Source organism: Phascolarctos cinereus, unplaced genomic scaffold (assembly GCF_003287225.1).
Source record: "Phascolarctos cinereus isolate Bilbo 61053 unplaced genomic scaffold, phaCin_HiC Scaffold_726;HRSCAF=1367, whole genome shotgun sequence".
Taxonomy (NCBI): Eukaryota; Metazoa; Chordata; class Mammalia; order Diprotodontia; family Phascolarctidae; genus Phascolarctos; species Phascolarctos cinereus.
The window spans coordinates 32,259,170-32,286,945 of record NW_027556098.1 but is presented as its reverse complement, the minus strand read 5'-3'; the positions used below and the strand labels follow the sequence as shown (position 1 = coordinate 32,286,945).

Sequence of the window (27,776 nt, the reverse complement as noted above, 5' to 3'; positions counted from 1 at the left end):
TAGCTAACATTTCATGTAGTGCCTACTGTGTGCAAAATGCTTTTTAAAAATAATTTATGTTAAACTATATTGAGTTCACTTTAGGAAGATTTGACTCTTTCCAATACTAGGAACCTTCTTGGCAAATATAATTCTTACTCTCAACAGTCCTTTATGGAATCCCAAAGACAGTTTACCATTTACTTTAACACCTTACCCTCTGGATTCGAAAGACTCCTGAAGTCTTGACTCTGCTAAGGTTTTCCTATTTAGGATTCAATGTTAAAGTCAGCCTAGCACAGTACCTAGCACCCAGAGGGCATTTAATAAAAGTTTATTGATTAAGTGACAGTATATCATGATCTCTATTTGGGTAGTTCAAGAAAGAAACTCAATCAAAATTTTTAAATGGCAGTCAACACCAGGATGATTTCTGGAGTTTTTATACTGCCTAGGTAAATTAAATGGTAGTAGTTATTACTGCTGCTGTCTCTCCCATCTCTAGGCCCTCTCCCAATGTCTGGATAAATCAAGGGTTTTGAATTCAAGAATGTCTGAGGAGGCATCTGGAGTAGCTCTGCATCAAAAAGAGTGGCACCCTTCTTTGCTAAAGGGGGGGCCAGTTGTGTGGGAAGCATCTGCTCAAAGCAAATTAAAACTCAGTCTACCAAATTAATTATGATTTGAAAGGAGCCAAAAGAGAAAACACAAATAATAAAGGCCAAAACAACAAAGACATATGAAAATGGTACATTGGAAAGAGTATTTTCTACTCAAATCACTGAGTTTGAATTCTGCCCCAGACACTTATAACCTGTGTGTAAACAAGTCATTTAAATTTCTCTGTCTCAATTTCCTCATTTGTAAAAATGAAGGGTTGTGTTACACGATTCTTGAAGCCTCCATCCAGATCTAATAAAATATCCTCCTATGTTCACTGAGGAGATATTTATTAAGTAAAGTTCATCATATAGTTTCTAATGTTAAAATTTTTAATAGAGAAGGGGGAAGAGTTATTAGATAAAAATGACTATAAGGTAACTTGCCCAAGATTTTTGTTCAAAGTGAGTTGCGCTGACCCCTAGAAAGCACTGAATTCACACCCTCAAAGTTTATGATGCTTTCAATACTAGGTAGCCAGTTAAAAGTAATAAAGTTTAAGAGATTATCCTTATGTCCAAGATATTAATATGTTCATTTTTACCAAGCCACATTTTAAAGGAAAGGCCTCCATGGCATTGTGGGAAAATGGCTGGTCTCAGAGCCAGGAAGATCTGTTTAAGTGTGACCTATACTGGCTATCTGACACTGGGCAAGTCACTTAACCTCCTCACAATGCTACAGGAAATTCACTAAGTTACAGAGATGATGCATTGGAGATCAGGTTAGCTCATCCAAGAGCTCCCTATACCAACGACATCCCAGTCTACTGTCCATATGTTAAAATAAATAGATCTGTCCATTTCTCAGGAACCAAAAACATCATTAAGCAACCAAAGCTTTACTCCTTTTAAGAGTAAGCTATGTTGGGGCAGCTAGGAGGTTCAGTGGATAAAAGCACCAGCCCTGGAGTCAGGAGGACCCGAGTTCAAATCCAGCCCCAGTCACTTACTAGCTAGGTGGCCCTGGGTAAGTCACTTAACCTCTGCCTTCATCCACTGGAGAAGGAAATAGAAAACTGCTCCACTTTATTTGCCAAGAAAACCCCATGGACAGCATGGTACACAGGGTTACAAACAATCACACAAGTCTGAATGAGTCAACAACAACACAGAGCTAATAAGTATCTGAGGCCACATTTGAACTCAGGAAGATGAGTCTTTCTAACTCCCACCCCAGCCCCCTATCCACTGAGCCACCTAGCCACCCCGCAATTAGACAGGAGCCATGTCTTAATCTGGTCCCAGCTGTCTACCAGAGTACTGCGGGCTGTGTTTGAACTCTGGTATACTATGCGCGGCAAGAAAGAAACTCGATCAAAATTTTTAAATGGCAGTCAACACCAGGATGATTTCTGGAGTTTTTATACTGCCTAGGTAAATTAAATGGTAGTAGTTATTACTGCTGCTATCTGCCCTACATCTAGGCCCTCTCCCAATGTCTGGATAAATCAAGGGTTCTGAATTCAAGAAATGTCTGAGAAGACATCTGGAGCAGCTCTGCTTCAAAGAGTGGTACCCTTCTTTGCTAAAGGGGGGGCCACTTGTGTGTGGGAAGCATCTGCTCAGAGCAAATTTTTAAGTCCCTTCAAGCTCTAAATGTATGCTCTCCCCATGAACAGGTAGGGCAGAGGGATAGCTTATTGTTTCACTTGCAACATAAACTTGCTTTCTTCCCCATAATCATTCTTTCTTATCAAACAATGGAAATAGTTCTCAAAAGATGAAGAATGGGGCAGCTAGGTGGCAGTGGATAGTGCACTGGTCTTGCAGTCAGGAGGACCTGAATTCAAATCTGGATTCAAACACTTGACACTTCCTAGCTGTGTGACCCTGGGCAAGTCACTTAATCCCCACTGCTTCACCAAAAAAGAAAAAAAAGAAGAAAAAGATGAAGAATCAAAGAATTTAACTCACTGTATTGAGAATTACAATAGCAAGAATTAAAATTAATAATAATAAATAGCTAACATTTATATTGCAGCCTACTATGATCTAGGGCAGGTGCTAAGTGCTTTACAATTATTATCTCTACAATAACCCTAAGAAGTAGGTGCTATTGAAAAGGACGGGATCTAGACCCCAAAAAGGAAAAACCCTGGACTTTCATACATGGCCAAATCTCTGGTGTTCACCTGAGGCTCTAATCCCATCAACTTGCCTTTCACTGTGCATACGCCCAATCTCCAAATTCTCTGTTATCCTTAACCTAGCCTAACCCTCCACTGTTTTACCTCCCTATGGGCCCAGACCACTTCCTACCCTTAATCCTAGCTAGGTTCCATTCTCACTTGTCCATGAGGTACAGGTCCTAGGCGGTCTATTCGCCCCAGCTTACTGCCCATTCCCATCTAGATCCTCCTTAGACCCCTCCTCCAGTCACCCCAAACCACCTGGCCTATCCTAGATCCCTCCCACAGTCTCTCTGTATATAAGGTACATCTTGTCACCATTAAGGCGCTTAGATTCTTACAATCTAGCCAACAGCTCACAAATGTACAGATTCCTTAAGAGTGGATCTTTAATAAACCTTGTCTCTGGCTGAAAGAAGGCTTGGGTTGAATTCTTTCGGACATGTCCTGCGGGCTGTAATTTGGGGGTCCCAGCACCCCTAAACCTCTAGACATCATCACTATTATTATTATTCCCATTTTACAGACAAGGAAACTGAGGCAAATAGAAGTTAAGTGACTTTGCTCAGAGTCACACAGCTAGTATCTGAGGATGACTGACTCTCATCCCTGATGTGCAACCTAGCAGTGGAATAGAAGGGAACAGAAAGTCTGCGTTAAGAGATTTCCCTTGAAAACTCTGTGCAAATGTGAGAGAGGGGAGAAAAGTGTTAATCACTTTCTCATTTTGCTTTAATTCTTTAAATCAAATTAGGTCCAAATAATACAGAAAAAATGAATAATGTGTTCATGAAGGATACAAAAATGTTTTTTTTTAAATGGCGATTAAGAGAGAACTTTAACCCTTCCTTCAAAACTCAAACAAGCATCATCCTCAAGCCAAATCAAAAGTTCATTATAATAACAGATGGAAACATTAGCAGAACAACAAAAGCTCAGCAAATATACAAGCCCCCAGCAAGCTATTTATACAAGAAAGCCAGAGCATCCAGACTGGCCAGGAAAACATGCCCTTCTCCACAGAGAGACAAGCTAAACATTTGACAGTGCAAGGTGGGATAATACCTAGGCAACAAAAACATAAGCAGAGCAATTTGTAGTCTTTGTTTATAGCAACTCCCAGAAAAACCAATGCTACAGTTTGGAATGGCTTTTTGCAATGTTAACATCTCACTCCTGCACAGCTTACCCATTGATGGTACTACCTTACTTAGAGAAGACATGTGAAGGCAATAAAGCAAGCTTCTTTAAATGCAAGAGAAGGTTATGAAATTCAGAAATGGAAAGTCACTACCAGGGGATCCTGTCCAAGTCTGTGGCCATGCAATGTTGTCTTGGATATATCTTTAACAGAAAATAATCCTCATGAAAAAGAAAACTCAATGAAATTCAAAAATGTGGGAAGGTAACAAACAGATGGAAACGGGGAAGAGTGGAAGAAAGGAGATGATGATAATGATAATGATGACAACAACAGACAGAGCTTTTATTAAGTGCTTACCATGTACCAGGCCTGCTAGGAATACAAATTCAAGCAAATAAGGCAATGTCTGTTTTAGAGGAGCTTACAATCTAACTGGGGAAGACTGCACAGAAAAGGAGAGGCAGTATAGCCTCCAAGTGTAGTAGAAGTATGGGCCCCCACAAAACCAAGATAAAGCAAAAGCTCCCCCATCAGAATTGGGGGACCCAAGGGCACAGACAAATTTGAGGGGCAAATTGTGCCTGCTTTCTTTTTGAATTAGACCATCTGGATAAAATCAACATGGAGGCATGGAAGGAGCAATGAACTAGGGTGAGGACACAAGGGAGAACCCTACCATCACTAAATCCATGTGTATTCTTGAATAAACTACTTTGTCTCTCTTGAGATTTTGACATTTTCTTATTTGGAAAATAAGAAGTTCTTTCCAGATGTAGAATGCTATGCCATGCTATGAATACTATACCAGAGTTCAAACATAGCCCCTAGTACTCTGGTGGCCAGCGGAGACCAGATTACAACATAGCTCCCGTCTGACTGTAGGGCAGCTAGGTGGCTCAGTGGCCAGGCTGGGAGTCAGAAAGACTCATCTTCCCAAGTTCAAATCTGGCCTCAGATACTTACTAGCTGTGTGACCTTGAGCAAGTCACTTAACCTGTATGCCTCGACTTCTTCATCTGCAAATGAGCTACAAAAGGAAATGGCAAAACCACTCCAGTGTCTTTGCCAAGAAAACCCCAAATGAGGTCAGATATGACTAAACAACAACCTCATGATATGTTTCTGTCTCAATAAAAAATACATAAACATATGTGGGTTTGTTTCTAAGTTAAAATGTGGTCTGCAGGGATCCTTATGTACAGTTTAGTGGCCTCTGTTTCTATCTGGAATTGACACCACTCTACTATATTATTCAGGCAAGGAGAGTCACCCACATCATTTGTCAGCTTTATGAGAAACTCAACTCAAAGCTAAATCGTGACAGAACAGAGATGGCCAACCTATGACAGCACGAAATGTTTTAGAGCTTCATATGTGACACCTCTGAAATAAATCAAGAAATTAATTTGCCATTTTTGTTTTGGTTTGATGTGGTGATTTAAAGTGGTATCATGTGCTTTTAAATATCTAAAATAAAACTCCAATATAGAGACACTGAAAGACACTCATAGCCAACCACAATTCAAGAAAATGTTTTCGTAACAACAGGGCAGCTAGATGGTGCATTAGATAGAGCTCCAGCCCTGGAGTCAGGAGGACCTGAATTCAAATCCAGCATCAGACACTTACTAGCTATGTGACCCTGGGCAAGTCACTTAACTCTGTTTGCCTCAGTTCCTCCCCTGTAAAATGAGCTGGAGAAGGAAACTGAAAACCCCAAATGGGGTCACGGAGAGTCCAACACAATTGAAATGACTCAACAAAAAGTTCATAACAACACATTTTAACATACATTATCTCATTTGATCCTCCTAACAACTGTTGGAAGCCAGTGCTACATCTATTATTATCCCCATTTTGCAGATGAGGGAAGTAAAGTTGAGAAACCTTATGACCTGCCCAAGGTCATGGCAGAAGGCCAAGGGCAGGATCTGAACACAAGTTGTGCACTGAGTTCACTTTAATATACTACACTGCCCCCTTAAATAGGGTTGTTTCAGTGGCCTACCTTAGAAAAAGTACGAACCAGACATGCAGAGGCTAGAGATATTGATCATATTACAGCTGCATAGCTATATCCATTTTAGATTTTACATTTCATATGTGACTGGAATTACACGCACATTTATTTGTTTCTATCTATTGGACTGTGCTTATTTCATTGGTCTAGAAAACACCTGTGAAGAAACTCAAAATAGCATTTGCTCTATTACTTAGAGTCTTAGAAAATTCTCTGAGGCACCAGGAGGTTGAATGGCTCGAACCCACTTTCAGGACAGTTCTCTTTCCACTGTCACGCTGCCTCTCATGACTGTGTGTAGATATATACAGGGGATCTCAAAAGGTTTAAAGCTTTAAGCTCTAATAGCTTTTAGTGCCACTAAGACCTTAGGGACACCGTATAAGTGATAAACAGGATTCCACTGTAGTTCTATGTATCTGTTGATTGAGAAACAATGACTAAAGTTATGACGTCTTAGTAAGCAAACACATATGCCTATGAAAAATAACTGTGCATATATCACAGAACTGCCCTTCAATGTCTCTAGCTTTGAATCTTATTTACATCAGCACCAATTTAAAGAGAGACATGGTAGCACAGTCGATAGGTGCTAATTTGCACTAAGAAGGAAACAGATATGAGTCCTACTGTTGCGAGTTTTTAAGATAACAGCCAGATTTTATTTATAATGTGAGAAATTATTTCTTTTATATTTAACAACTAATTATTGAATCAGAACCAAGGTTTTTTCCCTTTTCTACTTCCTCATCCAGAAACCAAAGTAGGAAAATCTCTCTTAAAGATTTATCTAGGCCAACATCTAAAAAGACAGTAGAAATTCTAAGTTTGGGCTAATGGTCGTATTCATCTAGCTCACTGTGTTTGCTCAGACAGGTCTGGGAAAATGTGGATCCTCCGTTTTGTCAGACAGCTGGCATGGAAATTGATGTTTCTTTGACCAAGATTTGGGTGAGCTAAGGCTCATAATTCAAGACCCTCATTTTAACACTGACTACCTCCCATCGTGTTAGCCAGAGTTAACTGTCACTCCTCAGGAACACATGATCTTCGAAGGGCCAACACCATTAGAGGTCTTTGGTCTAAGAGAGCCAGCCAAATGACCATCCTTTTATCAATAACATGCTGGCCTTATTAATAAAATGATTAAATTACCCAAAAACTATGTCTCTCAGAATTTTTTGAACACCATGATGTATATGAATATATGTATATGCATGCATGCAAATTATTTAACCTCTCAGTTCCCCAGACAACTCTCTATTAACTATATGTCTCAGGGTAGGTGTCAGTCTGTGTGGGTAGGGGGAGTACTTCATCCATAGTTCCAAAGACCAATGAAAAATATATGCATATGTGTGTGCGCATGGGTATACACACACATTTCATTGGTCTATAGTCTACATCTGATTTGTAATGTACAATTTTCCTTGAGAAGACCATGTACAATACATGGTTCTGCTTCCTATCTTCTTAGTCCCATCTTTACTCCCTACAACCCAGCTTGCAGCCTCACCATTCAACTGAAATTGCTCTCTCCAAAGTTACCAGTGATCTCCTAATTGCCAGATGCATTGGCCTTTTCTCAATGCTCATTCTTCTTGACCTTCCGGCAGCCCAGACATACTGTTGTTCACTCTGTTTCTCCTTGATTGTCACTTCTCTCTAGATTTACAAACATCATTCTCTCCTGGTTCTCCTCCTAACCATCTGACCACGATTCCTCAGTCTCCTCTGCAGAATCCTCATCTGAGTCATGCCTACTAATCATAGGTGCCCCCACAGGGCTCCTGTTTTCTGTTCCTTCTACACTGCTTCCTTGGTGATCTCACTACCTCCCTTGGATTTAATTATCATCCCTATACTGCCAATTCTCAAATCTACCCATCTAGCCCTAACCCACCTGCTGACACCCAGTCTTCTATCTCCACGGACGTTTCAGACACCTCAAACCAGAAGTCCAGCAGACACTTTAAACTCAACATACTCAAATTTGAATTTAGTATCTTTGCCCCAACATCTTCCCCCTTCCAAACTTCCCTATTACCAGTGAGAGAATCACTCAGTCATCCAGGCTTACAACCTAGGTATCACCCTCAGCTCCTTGCTAGCTCTCATCCCCTATCCAATCTGTTACCTAGGCCTCTCCACTGTTACCATAGCAACATCTCCTGGATACTCCCCTTCCTCCCCTCTCACACTACTCTCAGGTGCAAGCCCTTATTACCTCATGCCTGGACTACCACAATAATCTACTGATAATTCTACCTATAATGCCTGGACTATTACAGTAATCTACTGATGGACCGTACCTGCCACAAGTTTCTTCCCACTCTAATTCATCTTTCATTCAGTCACTCAATTGATTTTCCTAAAGTGCTAGTACTCCCCCCACTGAATAAATTCCAGAGGTTCCCTATCACCTCCAGGATCAAATACAAAATCCTGCTTAGTCTACAAAGCCCTTCATAACTAACTCCAACACCCACCTTTCCAGGCCTTACATACTGTTTGATCCAGTGACGATGGCCTCCTTGCTGCTCAATGTACAAAGCACTTCATCTCTCAAACCCAGGCCATTTTTTTTCTGACTATTCCTCATGCCTAGAATGCTCTGACTCCTCATCTCTAACTCCTGGTTTTCCCAGCTTCATTCAAGTCCTAGATGAAACCTCACCTTCTAGAGAAAACCTTTTCTGATTCCTCTTAATTCTACCAGCCTTCTCTCCATTAATTACTTCCTAGTTCCCCAGTACACAGCTTGTTTGTACATAATTGTTTGTATTCTGTCTCTAGAATTAGACTGTGAACTCCCTGAAGGCAGGAACTGTCTTTTGCCTTTCTTTGTATTCCCAATCCTTAGTGTGGCTCCTGGCACATAGTAGGTGCTTAATAAATGTGTGTTCCTATGCCTAAAGGGCTATAAAACTGTGTATACCCCTTTGACCTAGCAATACCACTAGGTTTATCCCCCCAAGAGATCAAAGGAAAAGGAACTATATGTGCCACAATATTTTAGTAACTCTTTGTGGTGGCAAAGAATTAGAAATTGAGGGGATGCCCATCAATTGGGGAACAGCAGAACAAGTTGTGGCATACGACTGTGACAGAGTACCATTGTACTATTAAAAAAATGATGAGCATAGGGCAGCCAGGTGGTGCAGTGAATAGAGCTCTGGCCTTGGAGTCAGAAGGACCTGGGTTCAAATCCAGTCTCAGACACCTGACACTTACTAGCTGTTACCCTTAAGTGTAAGTCACTTAACCCCGATTGCCTCACCAAAAACAAATAAATAAATGAGCAAGATGGTTTAAGGGGAAAAAAAAACCTGTGAAGACTTATATGAACTGATGCAAAGTGAAGACAGTAGAACCAGATCATTGTACATGGTCACAGCAATATTATACAATGAATTGTGAATGACTTAGCCACTTTAATCAATACAATGGTCCAAGAAAGTTCTAAAAGGACTCATGATGATAAATATTATATACCTCCAGAGAAAGAACTATTGAATTCTGAGTGCAAACTGAAGTATAGTTTTCTCATTTCATTTTTCTTGCTTTGGGGGGGGAGGGGGACAATATGGCTAATACGGAAATGTTTTGCATGGTTTCACATATTTAATTGCTATCATATTGCTTGCTTTCTCAGTGGGTTGAACAGTGAGAGGGAGGGAGAATTTGTAATTCAAAAATTTTTTTAATGTCAAAAATAAATAATTTTTTTGAAAAAGTGCTTGTTCGCTTCCCTTCATTATATAACTAGTAACTAAAACCACATGTAAAGTCAAAACCAGAATAAATATAATTTAGGAGCCACTACAAATGCCTGAGCAAGCACAATACATAGGACATATTTTGCATTTTAATTATGTAATTTTTAAAGTTTCCTACTGTGTGATTTCTTTCATGGTCCAACCAAATTTCTCAAGGTACTTGGCTAGACCAATTCAAATGCACTGAATATTTTATCTGATTTTGTGTGTGTGTGTGTATCAGTATCAATATTTCAATAAATTCTCTTTGGTTAGTCTTCACACCCCACACCTCTCCCACTCCAGTCCGACGACCATTCAGCTGTTAAACTGGTCTTCCTAAAGTGAAGATCTAACCATGTCATCTCCCCCTCCCCATTCAATAAATTCCAGGGGCTCCCTATTACCTCCAGGATGAAATCCATATGATCCTTTATTTGGTGCTCTTCATAACCTGTCCTGCTCCTAATTTTCCAGTTTTCTTACACCTACCTCCCCTTCATGTACTCTGTGATCCAATGACATGTGACTCCTTCCTGTCACTCTGACAAGCCATTCCATGCCTTTTCAGCAGCTGTCCCCTGTGCCATGCAATTCTCTCCTTCCTCATCTCTATCTACTGACTTTTCTAGTTTCCTTCAAGTCTCATTTAAAATTCCACCTCCAGCAAGAAGCCTTTCCCCCAAATTATCTCCATTTTATACTATGTATATGTCTATCTTGTTTGTACATAGCTGCATGCATGTTGTCTACCCCATTAGACTCTGAACTCTTTCAGTAAAGAGACTTATTTTCCTTTTTTTTTTGTATCCCCAGTATTTAGTATGGTGTCAAACTCTCCATTCAATCAATCAGTAAGCATTTATTAAGCCCTTACTATGTATCAGGCACGGTGAGAAGGATATAGCTATAGTAGAGTGATATAGATATAGTAGAATGAATATTCTAATGGATGATCTCCACCAAGGTGACTGCCACCAAAACTGCTTGACCAGCACAGGTCACAGCCCTATTTATAACATAGTTTTGGAGCTGCCTGAATCTCAAAACCATGAAGAGACTTGCCCACAGTCACACTGCTCTAATAATTGTCAGAAAAAAGATTCACATCCAGATCTTTTGCAGTTCAAGTTCAGCATTCTAGGCACTACTCCATTCTGCTTCTGTGAACCATTATCAATGTAAATAGAAATACACATAGAGTGTAGGTATTATTTTTTTCCAGGAGTATATGTTGTTTTCATCATAGAGGGAGTAAGTACTGTCTTAAGTAGCACTTCCAGGGCTGAACCCAATAATGAAGCTGAACACACAAATATAGCACAACTCTATTTATAACACATCATAGGAATCCCTTCCACATACAACTTTCCCCATGACCGTTTCAATATATTTCAGGTCAGCACAAGAAATTAAATGGGAATTTTGGGGGAGTGTTGCAGAAGCTACAGATGACAGGTGAAGGCCAGGAGACAACAGAAAAAGTTTAGAAACTCATAAATGCATAAAATATATGTATAGTGTTGTATAATATCAATACATTTAATCTTTTGATACCACAGTAATTCAGATTTCTTCTCTGGTATGAAGGGATGGCCAAAAATTTTACATGGATTTTCCAAATCACAGGGGTACCACACCCCTAACCCCATGATAACTGTATACAAGTTCAGATACACCACAAGTGAAATAATTTCTCCCCAAATATCACTAGGATGGAAGTTCATACAAAAGGCAGATGTTAGTCCAATGCCAATTAGGATTTCTTAGAACTTTTTATAAGTTCTTAGGAGAGTTTTACAGTTTTCAGAAGGGACAAAAACGGATGTTCTTTGTTTAGTTTTGTTTTGAGAGAGAGAAAGAATGATAATTTCTTTTGAAATCCTTCAAGATTCTCATACATTTATCAGAAGGCTTACTTTCCCCTGTACTTATAACATTATGGATTGCTGTCAAAAAGCACTCAGTGTCTAGTCACGTAGTCAATATTTCTTAGGACAGTCCTTTTCTTGCAAACAGAAAAATTTTCTGAGGAGACTATAAAACATAGCCAAATCCTCTTTGCCTATAGCAGAAGAACCGAAATGAAGATTACTTTCACGGAAAGAACAGAGAAACAAAATAAGAGATTAGAAATCAACATTAATCAATAATGACCTTGTCCAAAAGATACAATCACACATCTCCCTGGTCAGTAGCTACCGCTAAGTGCATATAACTAGGGTTTGATTCTTCCTTCCTTCTTCCAAAGAGAAAAGAAATCCAGATGCTATTCAAAAGTGTGGTATCATTTAAGTCCATCTCGCTTGCCACAATATTAATAGCTACAGTGCAGTAACTAAATTTCAATTTAATGAATCAAACTTTCCATTGTACTTAAAAGCAACAGTACCCTTAAGCAAAAGCACGAATGAAAAATATTACCATGTAAGTCACAATGCCAGAGAAACACTAGAAAAACTACCATGCTATTGGTTTTTCAAAAGGAGAATAAAGAGCACCGGCCCTGGAGTCTGCAGGACTTGAGTTCAAATCCAGCCTCAGACACTTGACACTTACTAGCTGTGTAATCCTGGACAAGTTACTTCAGAAGAAGAAAACTTGTTAATGCAGATATGAAATATGTCCACCATGATGTTACATGATGTCACTGACAAAACATACAAAATAAATAACAACACGTGTTTTGAAAAAGAATAAAGAAGGAATCTACACTCCCAATTCTTATATAACATATTTGTTAAATAATTCTCTTTGAGAGATAGCTCAGTGTAGTGAACACAAAGGTGGCCTTGAGTCAGGCTGTCAAGGATTCACGTTTTGCCTAACATCTACAGGCTATACGACCATGGGCAAATCACTTAACCCTTCAAGGTCCCAAGTAACTTTCTAGGCCAACTAAGTTTCAGGGCAATAGCTGATGGCATTAACCCACCAGTGAAACAATGGATCTGATTAAAAAGCAAAGAAAAAGTTGTCTTTAATAATGTTAATAAAAATATATTCAGGTACTATTTATCTTGAAATTGTTTTATGGTGACTATGAATATGAATTCAGATATTTCATCTTTTTAGTTCTGACTTCCTTATCTTTAAAATGAAGAGGTTGGATCACTAAGTTTGCTGCCAACTCGAGGGACCTTTTCATAATCATCTCAGATTTTACACCAATTTTTTTTTTGCAAAAAAAGTGAGATATGACTATCATGTGAAGCTTTTTAAATTGTGCTGCTATTAAAATCATTTATTACTAAACTGTATCACTGGCACACAAACTGTACAGTTTAGCTAACACGGGGAGATGCAAGTCTTAACATATCATGGGACTTATTCATGGCAGCTTCACCTGCCCACTCCCCTTGAACCTCTGGCTCTTCAGTGGGTTGAATGACAATACCATTTGTACTGTGGCGCTGTAAACAAAGCACACAAGTCAAAATATACTGAAAGTGCTAATGCGCTGAGAATTCTGCAATGCACAAGAGATAAACAGTTATCCATATGCCACTGGTGAATACACTGCTGCTTTGTTTACCTTTCAAGTGGCATGATGAACACAATTATACCATGTAATGATTACGCAACAAAAGGTTATAAACTAATTTCTGGACTGGAAAAAAAACCAACAGGGTGTGATGATTATGCAGGCAGGCTCTAGAATGGCAGTTCTCAAACTTTTTGGTCTCAGGACCCCTAAAACTCTTAAAAATTATTAAGGACCCTTTTAGATTCTTAAAAATTATTTGTGTGGTTATATCTATTGATATGTACTTAGATTCAAATTTATTTAGAAATTAAAACTGATATTTTTAGTATTTTTGTATTAATTCATCTAAAACTAAACCTGTTTCATGTTAAAATAAATCATTTTTAAAAACTATTTTCCTAAACAAAACAAAATCAGTAAGAAAAGTGGCATTATTTTACATATTTTTGCAAATCTATTGAATGTCTGGATTAATAGAAGATAGTTGGTTTCTCTCATCTGCTTCTATATTCAATCTGTTGTGATATGTCATTTGGATTAAAGTATAAAAAGAAAATCCAGCCTCACAGATAAATTGTAGGAAAACACAGGAGTATTTCAATAGTCAAATAACATTTTGGTATTACTATGAAAATAATTAATTTTGACTTTGAATATCTCCTGAAAGGGTCTCATGGCCCCTCAAGGAGTCCATGGATTACACTTTGAAAATTTATGTTTTCTTCTTTTTAAAAAAATATTTTACAGATATCATCACTTTAATTTTGGAATAAACCTCTCCCCCTCCTGCAAAACAAGTCATTCCTTGGAATGAATAATAAAAAAAAAATAAGAAAAAAGCAGTTCAAGAAAACCAACTATTACTTTAACCATGCCTGATGGTATATCTAATATTCCATAGCCATTAAATCCCATCCCTCTGTGGAATAAAAGGAGACCGTAACATCACAGATTTCCAGCTGAAAGGGACCTTAGAGGTTATCTAGCTAAAATTCCTCATTTCACAGATGAGGAAACTGAGGCCCAAAGGTTAAGTGAAGTGTCTAAGACCACACAAGTTTCAAGTGGTAAGAGATAGTATTTGAACTCATGGCCTGGGACTCCAAATCCAATATTCCTTCCCTTGTACCACACTGATAATTGCTTCTGTTTTATAAATCATTTTGTTCTATGGGAAATTTCTCAGCTTCTGAAAGAAACAAAAGTTGAATGATGTCCCCCAAAAGAAAAGCCAAGAATCTAGCCTGGACACTACCAAGACTCTATAATAAAATTTCTCACTCAGGTTTTGCTGTAAATCATACTGAACTTCTCAAAGTGAAGTAGTCCTTCCTTCCTAGTTCTGGTTTAGCCTTAATGAGAAAGCGATGACAATACTAAATCAATGTATGTTTTAATGAAACAAGTAAGATTTTTTTTCCACCTGAAACTTTTGAGAGAATAGTGGAAAATGTTCCCTTTTTTTCTGGAAGAGTCAATAACCCAGGTTCAAAAGATAAGCAAGTGAGAACAGTAGTTCATTTGAAATTAATGAGCCGGGGTGGATACAACTCTGGCCTTGGATGTCAGGAGGCCCTGAGTTCAAATCCGACATCAGACACTTGACACTTCCTAGCTATGTGACTCTGGGCAAGTCACTTAACCCCGACTGCCTCACTAAAAAGCAAGAAAAAAAAATTAATGTGCGACTCTGGGGGTAAAAATAAACCAGAGCAGACTTCTAAGCATGTCTTCCAAACACCTACCAATTCCAGAAAACTGTAATTGCTTACCAAGTGTGAAGTGCCTAGAAGCTCACCACACTATTACAGCAGACACTGCCACTGTTCCTTTATATCATCCTTAACCCAGTCAGGCAAATGACTTATGCCAAATGAGACATCACTGCTCTCTTAAGTCATAATAATCATATAAATAGCTACAAGGAACCTTAACCTGTGGTTTCCAAAATAGGAATGTCAGCCACGTTTGTTTTAACACTTTGACATCTTTAATCCAAAAATATCATCATTTGGGTATTTGACAGTTACTTTAAAAAAAAGTCACTTCTTATGAGAAGATAAGAACACTAATACACTACAGGTAGAGGAATACCATTCCAGATAGCAATCTGGAATTTTGAAAGGAAAACAGCTAGTCTATTGACATTCTTTAGTCCAAGGATTCCACTATAGGGCACATATCCAAAGGGAACAAAGACAGAAACATTTGTCTAACATACACCATAATACAGCTTCTTTGTAGTAGCAAAGAAATCAAAACAAAATGGTGGTCCATCAATTGTGGAATGACTAAACAAAATATGCTATGTGAGTACAACGGATTGTCACTACGCTTTAAGAAATATGAATGTGAGGAATCTAGAGAAAGATGGAGGGGCAGGTAGGTGGTGCAGTGCATAGATCACTGTCCCTGGAGTCAGGAGGACCTGAGTTCAAATCTGGCCTCAGACACATAACACTCACTAGCTGTGTGACTCTGGGCAAGTCACTTAACCCCAACTGCCTCACACACAAAAAAAGAGAGAAAGATGGAAGGTCCGTATGAAATGATTCAGAATAAAATAAGCAGAAATAAAAGAAAAATATGGCTCTAACAATGCCAATGAAAGATCACTAAGAGGAAGTAAACACTGGCTAATTGAACTAAATCAATCGATAAGCATTTATTAAATGCCCACTGTGCCCTAAGCACTTTGTTTGGCACTGAGGATATAATGGAAAAAAAATGAAGTAGAATGGGGGACCATGGAATTAACACTGTAAAAATATCACCATTTCTTCACCCTTGGCTAGACAGAAAATCCTTAAGAATCAATCATGGCTCAAAATTATTATAAGAATAGCCATGGGATCAATAATTCTGAACTCTTTCAACTTCTGCTGTAAAAAAAATTTTTTTAAATAAAACATCTAGCAAAAGATTTTCCAATTGGACAAAATTTTGATTTGCATTTCTGGAAGAAGTAATATTTTGGATTCATTCCATCAGTATATTTTAAATACTAGTTTGCCAATTCCTAAAGTGCTTGCCTCCTTTGGGAATAAAAGCATTCATTCAGAAATGCACTGAAAGGACAGTACAACTGAAATTACAAGGAAGGCTCTGGGTGGCATTTGAGAAGACTTGTTAAAGCACCAGACTCGACTGTGCCTTTACACACCCACCAAGAGCTACTAGGAAAGTTAACACTTCCTAGAAGAGTCAAAACTTACACTGAGAAAAAGAAGCAGGTAAGCCTATTTTGTCATACTCTCCAAAATCCAGCTATACTTATATTTAATAGTTTTTTCACTGCCCAAAAGCCCTGGAACTTAAGTCACAGGCTGAAGATTTAAATGGTACTTTCCTTCTGAAAACAGAAGACTAACTTTATTTTCATAAAATTTAATGTAAGCAAGTAATTCTAAAATAATTCGGTTATATTTAAAGCAAGTAGTGGAGGTTTGTGCCAAAACTTTAGCAAAACTAAACTATATGATACTCTCAGCCTTTTAAAAAATGGATGGAATGATAAATCCAGAGATCTCAAAGCCCAGCTAGATGGATCCCCTCCTTTTACACATAAGCAAACTGTGGCTCAGGACGCTGAAATTATGCCAAAGTCACAGAGGTCATAAACATTAGAGGTAAGATCTGAAATCAGGAAGAAACTTTGGACTATATGGTTTTTGGTTAACAACTCTAAAGTCAGTGCTTTTCCCACAGTACACTGTCCTATGAATCCCTCATCTAACAAGGTCATAGACAGGGCATATCATCTAAGGTAAAGAATCCCATTGGGAGGAGGGGGAAGAGACACTGAAAGAGATAGAGAGAAACAATGAAAGAGAGAGATAGAGACAGAGGCAGAGGCAGAGAGACAGGGACAAAGCCAGATAGACAAAGGTAAGTCTAAAGAGACAGATTCAGAGACAAAGCCACAGAGATGGAGAATAAGACAGAGACACACACAGAAGAACAGAGAGAGAGAGAGCAAAATTTATGAGTTTTCTAATGCGGTAGAAAGACACGTTAAAGAGGCTTTTATATGTTTTCTTATTGTTTTCTTAAAATTCTTTTAGCTTACTAATAAAGACATGATACTATGAATGTGAGAAGAGCATTTTTTGAAGACCAGGGAGGAGCTGGGCTCTAGCACCAGCTGAACAGCTACCCCTAGATCCCCAGTAGAACAAATAAGAATTCTGGGAAAGTACCAGCATTATTCAAATTCCCATCACATATTTCCACTGGGCTGGAGCCAAAGACCAGATTTTACAAAGTTATACCTTCAAATGGTGTAAATTCTAATACAATATAGCACTTAAAGGGATTCATCATTTGCCCTCATCTGGGCCATGCAGAATCTGTTTACCCTTAGGCAAATCACTACCTTTCCAGCCCTCAATCATTAGTAAAAAGACATGACTAGTGTACTTTAGGAATACTGGACTGTGGCTAGTACTGTCAGGCCCTACATCCTGGCCCTTATGAATTCTCTTATAATGAACCATATGTCTAGTATTTTTTTTTACGAGACCTGAAATTTCATTTCTAGATGTAACTTCCAGGGAAGAAATTGCCCAAGCCAACACTGATTACTATCTGCTCATCTATTTACATTAGAGATTTGACTGAGAGCTCTCTGATTTTAAGTGACTTGCCTAAAGTCACAGAGGTAGTATGTTTCAGAGGTGGTATTATATACAAAATACAAAATGCATTCTTATTTTTGCATAAAATTATGGCTGATGTAAGTATTTAATAACTAGGCTTCATCATGTCACGGAGACTGAAAAACTGAGAAAACTTCCCAAGAGTCTACTAAGCCATAAATGCTTTGAAAAAGTTCCCTATAGGGGTAGGTAGGCTGCACAGTGGATAGAGCGCCAGCCCTAGAGTCAGGAGGACCTTGAGTTCAAATCCGGTCTCAGATACATAATACTTCCTAGCTGTTTGACTCTGGGCAAGTCACTTAACCCCAACTGCCTCAATTAAAAAAAAAAGTGCCCTATAAATAGATTATGTAGTCTATCTTCAGGACTGACCCAGCAAACTTCTAGAAAGACTCATTATCATAAAATTGGTATCATTAAATTTATGGCTCATTAGCATAAAAATCACCCCAGGTGATTAATTTCTCCAGCCAGCCAATCACAGAAAAACAAAAACAAAGACAAAAAAACTATTAAAGTATGGAAAGGTTGAGGTCCACTACAGACCTTAAGAGAGTATTTAAAGCAATAAAATCACCAATCCTTGAATTACTAAAGTAAACATAACTATTGTTATTATAATTTACTATAAGTATTATTATGATCCTTAATTGTAGTATTAGAAAAAGCATATCATAGTAATACAGTGTACTGAAACCCAAAAGAATGTATTCATAGAAAATATGTTGACAAGTTAATTCAATGAAACACTGGGTCATTTTTCTTCATTAATTTTAAGTGGGTCAATAGTCACAAAATTGTCTCAGTATTTCAGGTCAGTGAATCTGGAAATATTTCAGAAAAGTCCCTTTCAAGCATTATGCTATTCATCACAGACATGATCAGAAAAAATGTTCAGAAAAGAATAGTATATCCTCTGTATGAATATATTTTAAAGAAAGGCCTCCAAATGATCCTGTATCTATTTTAGTAAAAAAAAAAATTTGAGCACAGAGCCCTGACATGTATATATTTATTAATTTATAAAAGTATATTCACACATCACTAGTCTGATAAGTATGTGAGTTATAAAACACATCCAAAACAGAGTTTTTCAAAGAATGAACTAAAAAAAGGAAATAATAGTTGATATTTGAGTCAATAGGGAAGAGTGACATAGACAGATCTACACTTTGGGAAAACGACTAGCACTAGACAAAGGATGGACTGGAGAGGGGAGAGATGGGCAAGGAGATCAGTTAGGATGCTATTGAAATAACAGAAATAGTTTAGGCAAGAGATGAAGGTGGGGATTTAAACTAGGACAATGGCTCTGTGAATAGAAAGGAGGTATCATTTGTAAGATATGTGGAAGCAGAAGCCAAGACTTGACAACTGCCTAGCTCTGTGGGGTAAAGAGTGAAGGATGTCACTGAGGGGAGAATCCCAGTGACTAGAAGGATAGTGGGGTACTTGCCTGTTCAAAAGAAAGGTATATTTTGAGGAAAATATAATAAAATGAGATTTAAGCCATAGACCACATACAACCAACTCCTCCTGTGAAACTCATACTGTCCCACCCAAAACCAAAAGCAGGACTCTTACTCACTTGTCACCTGGGATTATAGAGTCCTAGAGCATGCTGCAATCACCAGTGGATGAGGTGCATACGCTGGAGGGGAAATGGCAATTTTCTCAATATCAGGAAGTTTGCTGTTTCGTCATTTTTCAATAGCGTCCAACTCTTCGTGACCCCATTTGGGGTTTTCTTGGTAAGGATACTGGAGTGGTTTGCCTTTCTTCCTCAGATCATTTTACAGAAGAGGAAACTCAGGCAAACAGGGTGAAGTGATTTGCCCAGGGTCACATAACTAGTAAGTGTCTGAATCCAGATTTGAACTCAGGAAGAGGAATCTTCCTGACTCCAGGCCTGGCACTCTATCCACTGTCCCAGCTGCTAGCTGCCTTTCAGGGAGCTACTATCATGGACATGTGCCCTAGTGGTTAGGCCACAGCTACCTTCAAGAGTCTGACAAGGAAGGGGAAGTTAGGAACTTACTCAGCCGAGAAAGTAAGGGGAGTTAGGGGCATATTGGGAAATAAGGGAAGATGTGGATGTACTGGAGAGAAGCCCCATAACTGGCTATCATGGAGAAGATGGAATGTGACCCATCTCACCACTTTCCCCTTCCGTAATCAGACCCCTGTTCAGGTGAGGCCACTAGTCTCCACTCTGAAGAGCAATGTCCTAGAACTACTTCATCATTATTGGTAAAACAAAACAAAAACAGGGTACACAGTCATCTGAACCATAATATTGGCTTAGGGATGCAGCAACAAAAGTATTCTATATCAATGACAACATCAGACTATTCTTTCCAAAAGCCTCCATGACATTCATCACGAATGCCTAGTAAACTTCCTTTCAAATCACTTGGATCAACCTATCCAAAAATTTTATCTTCCCCTAATTCTCAGATGGAGCACTTACAGCTCACTTCTGCCTTCTTATATCTATAGCCTTTGCTCAGTCCCTAGGGAAAGTGATTGTGCAAAGGCAGGGAGAAACAAGGATGGCAAAGAAATCAGGAACGCAGAGAGGAAGTGTGGTGTCCCAACAGGAAATAGAAGGAAAGGAGCATACAATGAGAGGGAGGATAAATGATCAGAAAAAAAGAAAAGCATATATAATTGAGGAGGAAAAACAAAATGCAGACATTCATCCCATGAACATATTTTAGTTGTCATTCAAAAGGTGAGAAACTTTTCTGAAACAGCATATATTCCCACATCAAGAAAGAAAAGAGAAACAAGCGAAATTTCATGACTTCAACACTCAGGGAAGAGCTATAGGAGAATTAAAGGAAAGAGGTGGGGGAGGAAAAAGAGAAATTAAGGGTAAAGTAAAAATGTTCCCAATTTACTGAATGAAAATACCAAAACACTACACTCTCCACAACTTTTATGCAGATTTAAAACTTGTAACACTCAGAAAAAAAAAATCCTCCTTCACCTCAAGGTATTTCTTACCATAATGCTAATGTTTGCACATCAGATTAACCCCAAAGCAACAGAGACTGCAAACCAGAAGGGGGAAAAAAGTTTTCAACACTCCAGTCACCAAATTATAGAATAAAACAAAGATATTTACATAGAAATTATATAAAATGATATAGGGAAAAAAAGGACAAGCATGAAGACAACAGAAAAAAAAATCTCACCAGATTTTCAACATGAATATCAAGAGCGGCCTTTAATCCTGAAAGATCAAAATGACGAGCAGTTTGATAACCAGGCTTTAACTAGTGTCCTTATTATTGCCTTGTTCCATGCAGAAGGCAAACATTAAGAACCAGGTAAGTTTAAAATTGGATATAATTATCCAAAGGACTCTCAAAGGAATTTTTTGCCTATCATAGTATTTGATGGCAAGGAGGGTCCTTAGAGACATTTTAGAGATGGGGAAATGATACCCAAAGGGGTAAAGATGACTTGACCAAATTCATACAGCTAGTTGCTATAAGCCAGGACTAGCATTCAAGCCAACCAACCCCTACTCAGAGGCTCTTTTCACTCTTTCTCACGTTTAAATTTCTATCTAAAAACAGCATGCTTATTTTTTTTTAAAGCAGGCACCAATGAATCCTGCCATTTTTCAAAGTTGAAATATGAAATTTTTTTTGTATTATCCAAGGCTCTACTTTCTTTTCCTCTTCTCATCTATCTGTAATATTGACAAGAGGGGACTTGGGTTATTTGCTGGATTCCTCTCTACTAGGTGTCTGCTAGAGAATTTGAAAATACACACACACACACACACACACACACACACACACACACACACACACACATATATTTCACACGAACGAAAGAGCTGGTAGGTTTGTTTTCACCGAAATAGAGGCCAGCTGGCATTGCTCCTAACCCCTTTCCTGGCACTCAGTCACTCATAACATTATATGAATCAGTGCACATATTATTCTACCACCATCCCCACTAGAATGTAAGCCTCTTGAGGGAAAGGAACATTTTTGTTGGGTTTGGTTTTTTGTTTTTTGGGTTTGTTTTTTTTTTTTGCCTTTGTATTAGATACTTCATACATGCTTGCTGGGGTGAATTAAATTGAATACATCCTATCCTGACCATCCCTAGGAGTGACTGTTCATACTGCGAAGCTCCTTCCTTTCTTTGGAACCTAAACACTCTACCCATGTACCATACACCAGAGTACTAGCCTAAACCTCCTCCCCACCCCCACCCCCCCACCCTCGACCCCATAAAGAGGTACTTAAGAGCAATCAGAAAAAATGACTGAGATTGGCAACATGGGAACCTATGGTTCAAGATGAATAAGAAAGGCTATATGGCACTTTGACTATACATGTGTTCACATATATAGGAATATACACACAAGTGTATGTGTGACAAAATATATTGAAAAAGAAATAATGAAAACAGTGTGTCAAGACTAGGAATTCAAATTCCACTTGTGGAAACATCTCTCAGAATTATGTCAAAACCAGATTGGTTTCATTTAATGGCGCAAACAGATCAAGAGCATATAATCTATTTCTTCAAGGAAATCTCACTTTCGAAAATAATGAGAACAGTTGTAGACTACTGTGTCCCACTTAATGATATTAACATTCTGAATTGACACTCAGCTTGCATATATTATGTTCATTATAGCATCTGTGATTTGGAGAAGGCAAATTTCCCCCAAGACACAAAATAATCAAAAGTTGGTTATATGTTTATCAAGGAATTTAACGGTTATTTCCCCACGGTAGTAGTATCACCAAAGGTTTTTGTCAAACAGCACTGATTGAAATAAAATCCATTTAATCACTTTGACTCCCATACAACCACACTCATTGGAGAGCCAGAGAGGCCACATGTGTATGAGAATTGTGCCCAGGTGGGCATCACAACGTTTCCAAGGAGGAAGCTGCATAATGTTAGACTAGTGGCATTTCTGAAGCTCATCAAGTTATGATGTCTGCATGGGATTCTGGTCTATTGGTTCAACTCCATTAATAATCATGGCTAACATTTATGTAACATTTACTATCTGCCAGGCACTTTGCAAAATCTTTTATTTTATAATCTCATTTGAGCCTCAAAACAAACCTGGAAGGTAGGTGCTATTATTATCCCCATTTTATAGATGAGAAACTGAGGCAAACAAAAGTTAAGTGATTTGCCCAGGGTCACACAGCTAGTAAGTGTCTGAGTCCAAATTTGAAAACCGGTCTTCCTGACTACAGGCTTGCCATTCTATCCATTTCACCACCTAGATGCCCTTTAGAAAAGACCATGGAGCTCTGTTCCAACTCTCTAAATAGCATCAATTCCTGAGAATTCTATGTTGATTAAATCCAAGATAACTCTTCAGTGAAGTTGGAGACGTTATCAGAAACTTCAGACTCATCCAGACTCCCAGGCCTGCCGAACACCAACCTCGACCCTCAGGAAGCTAAAGACAGGAAGTGGTGAGCTTTTGAGTGTGCAGTCACAACCTGACCTCTCCAATTGCAGTTTTTCTGAGTTGATTTCCTGGGGAGACCTCCTAGGACAACTATCAATTTGCACAGAACCCTGAAGAAAGCCTTGTTCATACTGATCCTGATTTTGCAAAACAGTTTTAGCTATCATCAAGCTAGCCTCAGGAATGTAGCATGTCCCATGGTCAACCAGACACAATCTGTAAAATGTTTGCCAATAGCTCCATACTAGAATAGACTAAAAAGGTCAGTGAGGTCAGCTTCTTATATCTGTATGGCACTGCATGATCACATCCTGTTTTCTGACCCACTGAAAAGATGTTACAGAAATTTTCTGAGGTCTTTGGCATAGGCTTTAGTTAAGAAAGCATAAGGTACTAGTGAGAGAGGAACAGAGGAAAAGATATCTAGTATTCTTGTCAAAGAAGATCAGGCCTCTCTCTAAAAAATGCAAGAGAAGAGGGAATCTGTGTAAGAGCAGCTCCAAAGAATGTTTTCAAATCACCAAGATAGGAAAGTCAAGTAAACAGGCTGAATTTCTCTGGGCTTAACTATTCCTAAAGCAAGCTATGCAAAATAATGCTTAGTTGCTAGGTGGTTGTAACCTCAGCTAAGGTCTTGCTCTGTCCAGCCCAGACAATAGTATTGTATAACCAAGGAAGGTCAGACTGCAGGTGGCTTTTTCTCCTAAAATCAAGAATGCAGATGTTATCTGCCAGACACTTCCAACCTTTTCTTTTCTACTCTAAACTAGCCTGCAGACAGGAAACCACACAGGCCTTTCTGACCTTGCTTACTAGGCACCTGTGCCACATGGGGTGGGGAACCTCTCAGTTGGAAGAGGGGACAATGTTTAGTATTTTTAGAGTGTGGTTTGTCACCGAGGAAGTAAAAAGAAGGGATAAAATGCAGAAAACTTAAATGGTGTAGAATCTCATGGGGCTGAGGAAGTACAACACCATCAGAAAGCACAGTTGGAGATCCATTCTTGGCCATGGTATTCCACTTATTATGTGACCTTGGGTGAGTCATCCAATCTCTCCGCCTCAACTTCTTCCTCTGTAAAATAAGCCAGTGAGATTTGGCAAGCTCTAAAGTTCCTTCCAGCTTTAAAACTATATGTTTCTAAACTTTTCCTCAGCTTTTAGCTATGTATAGAAAGTACTTCATGGAAAGGGAGTGGATCAGCAAAGACAGATATGGAGCTATCCTAACTAGGTGCCCCTCAGGAGCTGAACCTGAAAATCCTGAGAAACCTAGGAACAGATGAAGGGAGTGAGGAAGTAACTGGGAAAATGAGAACCATTATGGGTCAGATTTTAGTTGGGACCCCAAAAAGGTCTGTTTTTGGAAACGTAAGATAAATCTGAATTCTCATCTCTGGGTATGCAGGGCTGTAAGAAGAGCAGCCTTTTTTTTTTAAAGAGTCTGAATAGGAGAATCTGAAAAAATATGATAAAATGTTTTTGCCTTGAAGGTAGGTGAACGTGCAATAGGAAAAGGAATCCCCGTCTTTCATATAAGAAATTAGACAGCCAAGATTAGGGTGGAGAGACAAAGCAAGGTGACATTTATCGACTGACCTCTTCAGGAAAGGTACCTGGTCCAAATGAAGAAGAGGGAAATGGGGCAGAAAAATCTACCGTAGAACGTCTCCACCTGGCCCCCTCTACAAACCGCCAATGAAAAGTGGGCAGATACCACTTTGTGACACGTGTTACACATTCTTTCTGACTAGCTCACTGAAGAGGCAGCTGCAACAGTTTCAATCTCTGTACTGAAGCGCTCCGTGTCCCAACAGGGGGAAAAAAGCCAATAACAAAAGAAAAAGCCCAGCCCGCGGGAAACTACTGTCACCAGAAACGGGAAAGGAAACTGTCTTCCAAAAAGGCCTGAGAAGCCCCAGAAAAGGAAAAGGAGCCCTGAAGAGGGTAAAGAGCCCGAAGTCCTTCGCACTGGGCACACACACGCAGCTGCATTCCAATGAGGTAGAGTCGCGGGAACAAAACTTTCTAAACATTAAAACCTTCTCCCATCGCCACCACGCCCTACTCTGGGCGATATAAGACGGAGTTTTTAAAGGAGCAAATATATGGACCCAAATGCTTAGTCGAACCCCTTCCTCAGGACCAAAACTGAGCAATGGGGGGATGAAACAGATCTTCCCTGGTCCTCGCTATCCCTCAATGTTTTTGCCGACCCCATTTCAAGAAAAAGAGGGAGAAAAGCCATCCTTTAGATCCTAATGCCTCAGATCCAGCACCTGCCCCGCCACCCCACCGCAGCAACCAAGCCTCCCTGCCCGTTCCTAGCTGTCCCTGGGTCACCTGCAGTAGACAAGGCAGTCCAGGTGGTTGATCTCGTGGTCCGAGCGGTGGCGGCTGTAATCCTCCCAAAGGTCCTTGATGGCGGTGACTGCCAGGATGAAGAGCACCGGCGCCAAGGCCAGCTCGGGCTGGAAGGCGTTCAGGACAGGCACAAAGTTAAACAGGGCGATCAAGACGAAGTACACGTTAGCCAGGCGATGAAACTGCTCAAAGAGGTTCTTGGGCAGGAAGGACAGCACGGTGTACTTGGTCGTCTTCAGCCGGTTGTCAGCCAGGTACTGGGAGCCTCCCTGACTCCACCACCACCGATGGGGAGCCCCTTTAGTAGCCACATCGGGCTCCCCACCCCCTGGGGGCGGCAGCAGGTTGGAGCGCACAGTCCTGGTCTTGCTCTCCCTCCTTCGCCGGTGCCGCTGCTGCTGTCTGTGTCTCCGCGGCTCCTCCTGCCCCTGATCCCCTTCTTCTCTTGCTGCTGTTTCTTTCCTTCTCGCTCCTCCGTCTGTCCCCATGGTCTCCAAAGCTTCCCCTGTTTGTTCAGCCCCAAGGATGATCTAAGTGGTCCGGCGGTTACTTGCTACAACTTCTCAGGCTAAAACTCAGCCGGGGAGCCTCTCTCTAGCAGTCACTCCCGCTCTCTTTTCTCTCTCTCCCTCTTCCCTCTCCCCCACCCCCCAGATCTGGGTGTGTACGTCCCGTACTCTCCCTACTCCAGCCTCTTAAGTGATCTTCATCACTGTCTTTCAACTCAGGGCTCCCAGCCCTTGGGAAGAGAAGGGTGGAAACGCCTCGCTCTGTGGGAGTAGAGATACACGAGTCCTCCTCCTTCCACCCTCACTCCCCCCTCCCCCGCCTCTCCAGTTCCTGTACTGTGCTACAATCCCTCCTTCGTCCGCTGCTGCCACCTCCGCCCACACCACCCTGAGTTCAGACCGATCTCTCTTCGCCTGTAACTTTTTCTTCCTTCTTTCTTAAATTTGCAACTCGAGTGGCTGGCTGCAAGCCGCTGCGGCTGCCACAGCCGCTGCTGAAGGCGGGATTGAATGACTGACTGTCCAGTTGTCTCTCCATGAGCCGGGGAGTCATACAAAGTAACCTTTGTACTACTGTACGTCACTTACCAACCCCTGGCTCTCGTTTCCGCTCTACTGCTAAAAAGTCGGGCAGAAAGTCAACACACATAGAGAGACTCCCCCTCCTCCATCCCTAACTTACACCCCCATCTCCCGCCCCACACAAGCCTGCTCCACGATGGAATAAAAACATCACTTCTACCCACCAGGCGTGGGCTCAGACAGAGAAAAGAAGCATAATTGGAAACTTTAGTAAGTTTCGTTTCTAAGAAGCGTTAGTTAACTGACTCTCAGCAGGACGTCCAAAATGTTTGGGTCCTATCAAGATGAGAAAGTGGAAATGGGGACAAATAAGCCCTGTTGTCACTTAAGCTTATGAAACCCAGTCATTCTAGCTTTTGAATGGCTCTCTGGGAAACATCGAGGATTGAAGTTCATTACAACTGAAAAGGGATGCAAATTATTGTTGTTTGTATAGCCCTTATTTGTCTGGGAACCCGGAGGAGTCTGATTCCCTTGGTGTTACTACCCAATTTTCTTCCATTAACCTTGCCCTTCCCTCTTCCTGCAGAATTGTAACAAAGTAGCAAAGGAGTTCTCCCCTCCCCCTTTCTTCGAATTTCTCTGAAATGGAGTTTAATTGTCCTGAAGAGGGTGTTGGGCATGGGGAGTGAGGGGTGTGACTGTGTGGGTGGGTTGTGTGGGTGGGTAAGCAGTTGTGTTTAGGGATGGAAAAACAAACAGCTTAAGAAGTTCAGAAGCCAAAGGTAGATTTTGCTTGCAAGGAAGTTTTTTTTTTCACCATTCCAGGTTGATGTCGACGAGATATACCTTTATTTCCCTCCAGTCTCTTTCCTTGCCCAGTAAATCCTGTGATCTAATAAAAACAACATCCCAGTTGGTGTGTCTGGCCGGGGTTTTAATCCGATTAAGGAAATGTAATTGTAGATTGGTTTAAAGTATGCGAGAAGAATTTTGGAGATGGAAAGGTTTAGTGAGTAAATTCTGCCTAAAATGCCCTGTCTACATTCAGTTGTATATATCCTTACATGCCAGTTG

At 39.9% G+C, this 27,776-nt stretch overlaps 1 protein-coding gene across 1 annotated transcript in view; it reads right to left on the bottom strand.

The window, feature by feature from the left end:
- ATP10A (ATPase phospholipid transporting 10A (putative)) overlaps positions 1–26,779 on the bottom strand; it is a 295,670-nt gene extending 268,891 nt beyond the window's left edge. The window contains exon 1 of the mRNA XM_020992777.2: positions 25,648–26,779. Coding sequence (XP_020848436.1) covers positions 25,648–26,156 — 509 coding nt within the window. The 5' untranslated portion in view covers positions 26,157–26,779. The remainder of the gene's footprint in view (positions 1–25,647) is intronic.
- Positions 26,780–27,776: the final 997 nt, after the last annotated feature.